Source organism: Antennarius striatus, chromosome 13, assembly GCF_040054535.1.
Source record: "Antennarius striatus isolate MH-2024 chromosome 13, ASM4005453v1, whole genome shotgun sequence".
NCBI lineage: Eukaryota > Metazoa > Chordata > Actinopteri > Lophiiformes > Antennariidae > Antennarius > Antennarius striatus.
The window spans coordinates 14,015,383-14,023,751 of NC_090788.1; the positions used below are offsets into that span (position 1 = coordinate 14,015,383).

The 8,369-nt window shown below is 38.9% G+C and overlaps 1 protein-coding gene across 1 annotated transcript; it reads right to left on the reverse strand.

The window, feature by feature from the left end:
- Positions 1–599: 599 nt before the first annotated feature.
- Positions 600–6,297, reverse strand: yipf5 (Yip1 domain family, member 5). Its single transcript, XM_068331388.1, has 6 exons — positions 6,210–6,297; positions 5,517–5,634; positions 5,223–5,392; positions 2,192–2,337; positions 1,901–2,082; positions 600–1,776 (listed from the first exon to the last, which is right to left on the reverse strand). Exons 2-6 carry the CDS (start codon positions 5,624–5,626, stop codon positions 1,614–1,616), a joined length of 771 nt encoding a protein of 256 aa, XP_068187489.1. The 5' UTR covers positions 5,627–5,634; positions 6,210–6,297; the 3' UTR covers positions 600–1,613.
- Positions 6,298–8,369: the final 2,072 nt, after the last annotated feature.

Here is an 8,369-nt window from a genome sequence, read left to right on the forward strand (position 1 = left end):
CCATTGCGGGACTAGAGTTCCTGAACTTGGCATTGCAAATCATGCAGAAAGCTGACTCCCATCACGTTGTTATACACTTAAATCCATTTTGCACATATTCGTCAAACCAGTTTTGTTTTGCTTTTTGCTCAGCATACAGTATGGATTAAAATATAAAGAAATCAGACGACTACCATCACGACAGGCAATAGACTACTGAGCGCGCAAAATCCCCTGTAGCACAGGTAGGCAAATCAATGTAGCCTAATCAGCTGCAGCCAGTGATGTGTGCGATTCGTGTATGTTCGGCTCCGCCAAGCCCGAGACCGTGAGTCCTTTCTCAGTGAGTCTAAGTGAGAATGAATTGAGATAAATACGATCCTGACTAGGCAAATTCTTTGAGACAATAATTTGTCTGCCACACCATCATTACCATAAACTGGCAGTTATGAGGTTGAGGAAAACCTCTTAGTGATCTTAGATGCAATATAATATGTGAATGACTGTGTTCAAGTGACTAACGTGCATGCTTATGACCAACTACTTCATGATCAATATTCTCCCTGATCTACAACTTTGGCCTTTCTGAAGTCTCACAACCAGCTACAAGTAAATTGTTTGTTTGACATATTTTAATATGCATGAGCAGACATGAAGAACAGTCAACACATCAAAGCATAAAAAGTGAGTTGTAAGAACTGCAAGTGATGCAGACAATCCCATCAACCTATAGAAACATGTCTGCACTTAGATATATACAGAATAGCTCAGACTAATACTTTTCAAAAACTATTCAAAGTAGTTTGGTTTTTGAAATCTAGAGACAATGCCAATGTGCAATCTGTTTTTGTCTTCTTGAAAGGCATTACAATTCTAGTGAACCTCAAGAAAAAAAACACACGAGAAGACATTGCATTGCGTTTTACATCTTAGATCAGATCACCACCACGTTGTGTGGCTCCTCAGTCCCGACAAAAACAAGAGAGGTTCAGTTTTCTTTTACCCTTTCTGGGTGGAGAATAATAATGAGCTATTGTAGTCTTGTGCTAAAGGAAAATGTTTCCCCAGTCTTGCAGCTGTAGGTGTTTACCACAAGCAACTTACTTGCAACAGCCAAAGAAACAATCATGACACGTGGCATTTTACAGTCTCCAAATGAGACTGCAGGGCTGGCCGATGGTTGTTTATTGGCCCTTGTTGGGGAAAAAAAGGCATTTTCCATTCGGTGCCCACATTAAATTGTCTCTCTGGTTTCCACTGTGTGAACTAGCTGCTGGTTTTCTTCCCCTTCATGACCTTAAAATTCAAGGACTGCAGTTGGTCATTTTAAGGCTTCACATGGTCCACGCAGGTTGGTTCATTTTCCACCAGCTTGATTTTACAGTACTCTCCTTTAAGATGTAGAAGGGAAGCAGTGTCCAGAATGGTCAAGCCAGAATGAAGTGAGACATGAAGACTTATCAAAACAAAAGGACAAAAAATCTGATGTTTTAGACATGGGTTTCCATTTTTCTGTAATAGCATAATTAGCAATGACATTTCACTGACATAAGTACGACTGAAATTACAGAAACAGGGAAGCGAGGGTGGGGGGAGGAGCCTTATTTAGAACTGTTACTCAAATTTTTTATTTTTTAGAAGACTGAGATGAGTGCGAAGACCCCATAGAGGAGAGCACAAGGGTAAGCTACCAGGAGCTGCTGCCCATCCATAGCCAATGCTGAAATGAATATTTTTGAGGCTGAGAAACTGCACCAGCCAATGATTGCTGCTGTTAGAATAATTCCCATCATGCCCCTGAAAAACAGAACAATGCAACCACTTAGGATCAATTTAAGGTAATTGTAGCTGGTAGTGATATTTAATTCCATAATAGATTATATTGATATTTATCAAAATTGTAGCTCTCCTGTATACTTACTGTAAAGACAAGAGGACTGCAAAGCTGGAGAGCACGATCATTGGTAGGAGGCAGTAACCCAACACACTGGCCACACAGCCGAAGGACACGCCCGTCATACTCATGAGGTTGAGTAGACAATACATACCAAGGCAGCCGATGGCACTGATGCCGTACACGTAGCCAAACTGGATTTTACCTGACTTGGATAACAGGATAACATTAATTGACCTATGTGACAACAATTTTTATTTTAGTTTGTATGACGTGGTGCAGAAAAATGTTTTTTTTAACTAATTTCTAAGCAATTACCAAGAGAAGTGTTGCTCCAAAGGCCAAACAGAAGACCATGGGACCAGCCAGATCTGTCTCGTTCATTATGCTGCCATCTGCTGCCTTCAATGGATGTAGCACCGTTAGAGTCTTCTGCCAGATGTGGTCAAAGTTGATTCCTAATTCTATGAAGGGAGAAACACGCATCAGACACATGTTGGGCAACAGAATATGATCAAACACAGCAGATGGAAAGAAAAAAATGAAGGATATGTACATTAGTGCTGTATAAAATGCAATATTTTAAGGCCCGTCAGATACACAAATGTCGACCAAATGTTAGCGTTTGATTCCTCTCTTCCAGGAGTACACACTTTATTTTTAGAAATTTGCAAGAGGATCTGCAGACGCGTCTTTTTGTGATCAAATTTTGATCTTGTCTCGGGGAACAGCGGAAAATGTGGGTACTGAAGATGTATGTACAGTATGTATTTGAGGTTTGAGTAGTCATCAAAATTTTCAGTTTAACCACCAAAATGTCAGAAAACATACCTAACATACCTAAGTGTCCAGAGTCTAAAATGTCTCCTAGAAGGAAAAGCTATTCTTTATTGTCGATAATATTTGCAATTATCATTAACAAAAGCAAAACATGACCAGATGCTGTATAAAATTTTAAAGTCAAAATTTTAGACAAGATTATTTTGCTGTTTTTCTTTAGAAATGACCTTAATTGTACGCAGCTTAACAAAACAAAAATCACTTTCATGAATCTCTTACTAAAGATATTGTCACGAGTCAGTTATTGGTTTTCACTCTTGGTATCTTTCTATAATAATCCTTCTTGTGACCCCTTTCAACTTAGTCAACATAGTATGTAGCAAAACCTTTCAATATATATAAGAGAACAACTGTGTACAATTAAAAACCAAGGAACTCTCAAATGACGCTTCACCACTCCAACGTGAATGCAGAGAATCAACTTCTTTATCAGCTCAGTGATTAATTTAAGAGAAAAATTGGCAAATCCACTCCAAGCATCCAATTTGATTTTACAGTGCAGCCATTTACTTTCAATTCCTGAAAGAAAAGCTTTCTCATGGGTTTATGTAAAGAGACGGTAGCGCTAATGTTTGGCCAGACTAGATCTGACTGGTTTATGATCTTCTTTTCCTTTCGGCTTTTCCCTTCATGGATCACCACAGCGAATCATTTGCCTCCATTTAACCCTGTTTTCTTCACCCTCCTCTCTCACACCAACTACCTTTATGTCCTCTTTCACTACATGACTGGTTTATGATCACTATATAAAATACCCACCCTCTGTTTCATCATTCCTTTCTGTGTTATTATAAATATCACTGCCATAAGTACTGTCAATTACTACAACAGGCAAGTAAAACTTTAAAAACCTTTAATGTCACATCTCAGGTTCATGTCCTAAACATGACACTACGCATTAATTTCAAATGCAGGATTGTATTTTTAGGAATTAAAATAGCACAGTTAAAGAAACAGCATTGTTCCAAAAGCTGTAAAATGTTCATTTATAATTATCAGCTGATTAAAACTTCACTGAGCAAAAAGGTTTTCAATTTGCAGTCATTAAAGTGAACTACAACCAAAGCAGACTGCAACATCCCGCTACATCCCTAAATTCAAAATTTTACCTTGATCTACTTTCATAGGTCAAAACATCAAAGCAAGTGCTCTGACTTACTTTTCATATATCAAAGCTATGGTCTTATTCACACTGGCCTTCTCCCTCGTCTTTCTATCTTATCCGGTGCCTGAGTGTACAAAAGTTGAAATTTGATCTTGACCTAGTTTTCTCCACGTCAAGGTCATCATCTCATTTTCATTCCCTTTTCCGCCAGAGTAATGTGCTTTTTGTTTCATCTTTCTATCTGCAACGGTTGCAAAGATATTTGGTGGACTAACAAATGGACGAACGAACGGACAAACACACGAACACTGACAATTATAATACATCACCGCTATGAAGTGGGATGTAACAAGAACCAATGCGGTCACAGACTGCAACATCCCACAACAACCCTGAAGTTAAAATTTTACCCCAACCTAATTGCAAGGTCAAAGATCAAAGCTAGTGCTCTGACCTACTGTCATTGATTAAAGAACTAGCTTTGATCTATGGTCTCACACACAGTGACCTTCTCCATTGTCTTTCTATCTTATCCGGTTTCTGAGTGTATAAAAGTTGAAATTTGACCTTGACCTAGTTTTTCTCTAGGTCAAGGTCGTCATCTCATTTCCATCACCTTTGCTGCTCGAGTAATGTGCTTTTTGTTTCATCTTTCTATCTGCAACGGTTGCTAAGATATTTGCTGGAGATACGAACACTAACAATATTGTCAGTGTTCGCACCTGTTCTTTGCGGTTAAGGTGTTTCAGGCACCACATGCGAATCACAAATTCCTCAATATAGATACAAACTATTTATCTTATTTTTTACAGTAATTTAAACATTTATAAACTCTCCCCATACTGATATTAAACCACCTTCTATCTGTATGACCTTTTCCCACACTCTGATAGACTGTTTAAAGCGCTTCTCATGGGATAAATACAGTATACTACTACTTCTTCTTTGTGTCTCACGAAAGTCGAAGACTGACGGAACAGATTGCACTTCCAGATGCCGTCAGGCTATTGACTGCCTACTAAAAATCCACGATGAGGTGGAGTCGAAATCCTTGATGCGCGAATTTGCGAGGGCGCACTGTACATCAACGCTTTAAAGTGGGATGTAATAAGCCAACCAATAGTATAGTGCAACACTGATTCCAAATAAAGTTGAGAGATAAATAGTATAAGGTGATTGGCAATAGTGTCATTATTGATAGATAGATAGATAGATAGATAGATAGATAGATAGATAGATAGATAGATAGATAGATAGATAGATAGATACTTTATTAATCCCGGAGACATCTTCAAAAAATTCATTTTCAATATCTGTAATATACTACTATCAGAGGAGCTACATAAGGGCCACAGACTGGAAAAAACAGAGTCAATAAATAGAATTGGTTTGTGTTTTACTAACCTTCTAGCAGTGGTGGTTCATCATCAAAACTGCTGTACATGGATTGTGTTGGGGATGGAGTGTATGTTTGCGTGGGTTGGAAGATTTGTCCTGTGTATGGTTGCTGGGGTTGCATCATCCCTGGTGAAGCGTAGCCCATGGGCTGAGAGTAGTCATACTGTCCGTATTGCCTGGAAAACAAAAGATGGTAAGTTCAACAATACATTTCCACTGAAGTGAAAGCGCACACTATTTAAAACTGCCGATTTGCAGTTTCATTTATACTCGTAATATTAGAGGCATTTCATCACTTACTTGTTATAGGGGTTTTCTGCATTGCTGTAGCCATAGCCACCCTGGCTTTGGTCATCTACGCTGTAGCTGGACTGGTAAAAGTCTGCGTTGAAATGATCAAATCCTGACATCTCCCAGTCTGTCATATGAAAAAAAAAAAAACTGATGGAGGGATACAATCAGCTGAAACTTGTAAAACCTCAACAAAAATGTTCTCTTGACCAAATAGTCAAAGTCCCACATGAACAATAAGAACACCAACGCCGTTAACCATTACCTAAGATTAACTTGACGCAAAAGCGTTATTCATCCATCAATAAAGGTCATTTGCCTTCGTATGGATTAAATAATGTTACAGCTGTGAGCTAACGAGACTATAGCTAACTTCGCTTAACACACAACGACCAGGATGGATTAAAAAGCATATTTCGTACACTAACACCCTGTTTGTATTAAATAACTGCAACAAAACATAAACTGTTCGTCAATCACATTGGTCCCAAAGGATAATTGGAACAAGCCAAAAAATGTTTGGGTGGCTAACGATAAATTACGTCTGCAGCGACTTAGCTAGCTGATGCTAGCTATAACAGATGTTAGGACGTGGTTTTTCATTTTTTTCAGGATAAAAAGTGGCTTCTATATCCCAACAAAATGTTCCTGAAAAATGATCTTTCTTCAGATATAAAAGCATCCAAAAACAATAACACTCACCTGTGACTTTTGACAATCTACCCAGGACCGGACCAATTTGGTTGTGGTTGCTACGTGTCAAGATAAAAGTTAAACTTCCGGGGTGAGACGTTAACGACGGACAGCATGAAGGTACAATCAAAATTACGTTTCAAAAATAGCAGGAAGGGCGCTCTCTACTGACGTCTAATTGTACTACGCAATAATCCCTATGAAATATATGAAATTTAAAGCTGGAAAACTGTCTAGGTTCACAAAAATAGGAACGACCATGACTTTAATTCTACGTAATGCACTTTACTGTTTAAAGTAATTGAAATGACAAATATTTTTTGATTTGCTGTTATTTCTAGGGAAACGAAATACAGAGGCATTTTATATACTGTATATACGTATATCAAGAGTAGGTCTGGATATTGTAGTGCTATGTAATATGCACATAAAAAATCAGAAAATAACTCCTGATCCTATTGAAAATTTCTAAACCAACATATAGTAAAGGCATATGACCAATGAACCTCACCACCTGGTGCTCCCTCAACAGCCTGGCACTGAACTCCTTCCTTCTGTTGGACTTCAGAGGAAGAAGGAGGATTCAATGCCTCTTCTAATCTGAGGGGACCTGGTGGAACAGGTCAGTTACTTCAAGTTCCTGGGAATGCACATCTCACAGGACCTGACATGGTGACAGTTCACACCACGGCCACAGGCTTGTTCTCTCTGCTGCCCTCAGGGGAGAGGTACAGATCTATCAAGGTCCGGAGTTCTAGGCTGACCAATATATTATATTCAAGTGCGATAAGAGTACTGAACACAGTACTGAACACAGTACTATGAAAGTAACTGACGACATTATCATCAAAATGACAAAATGTTTTGAAATATGTTGCACAGGCAAAAGAGTGAATAATCACATAATGCCAGCCAAATACTGAAGGTACAAATTAGATCCTTTCAACTCTCTTATCATCATTATTTAAAAGAAAAAAAGAGTGCAAGTGAAATGTGTAACTGTGACAAGAAAATATATGTGAAATCAGATGAATAATATGATAAATCCTCAAACTGACCTTTTATAAGAACTATGAAATCAATATATTGTTCCAATATCCCCCTGTCACCTCTGTAAAATCTACTACATCTGCATCTTAAATGCGGTTTATTAAAAAAGACTTATTTGTGCCTCGGCGCTGAAAACCCTCCTGGGCATCTGTAACAATACAATTTTAACCACAGATTCACTGGTGCAGTGGGCAAAGGAACATAATTATAAAGATTTGGCTCTGCTCCTAGCCTGGAGTTCCAGAATTCTATACAAAATGAGAAATGATAGAAGTAATGCAGTGGGGAAAAGCGTAGAGTCAAACATTATCCTTATTCAGAGGAGACTTATGCAGCTGCTTTCGTCTTTGACAGAAAAAATATGCCTGATTCTTGGCTTTCCAGAGAGAGGTCTTTAGGCAAGTGCTGCAGAATGCAGTTGTTTCAATGCAGTTATAAGGACATTTCTTGCAAGGATATCAGTATCCATCATATTTTGGTCTTAGAATCAAATTCTGGCAACTAAATCCCAGCCCAAATGTAAACTCAATCCAATATTGCTTAAAGACAGCGCCATTGTCTTTTCACAGCAAAAGAGACGGGCGGCAGTGGCTCAGCAGTAGAGCAGACGTTTGGAAGATCAGACATCGCCCAGCCATTGGCGGTTGAATTCCCGCTCCTGCCAAGACATCCTGCAGAGTGTGAGTTTACGGTGGGAGGTGTCAGCTCACCTCCCAGCCACTGCCGAGGCACGCTTGAGCAAAGCGCCATCCCCCCCACAAGCTGCTCATTTGGGGCGCGATCCCTTACGTGACCATTCACTTTGCCTCCCCTTACATATACATACTAATTGCATGCGTACAGGCCCCTAGTGTGTTGTGTGTTTGTTCAGGGTCCTGTACAACACATATATATGTGTACATGTCTAACTACTTGAAGAGTGATAAGAGAATTTCCTGTTTCGGGATTAAAAAAAAGGCAAACTACATAAGGAGAAAAAACAAGCTGCCTCCCGCTATTGCCTCTCTTCTTCCTTTGGACATTTATTCATTTTTGAACTTGAATAACATTTGTCCTTAATCTATTTAATGAATGACAATTGAAAAGTTCCAGTGAGGGTAACTGAATTTAGGACAGTAT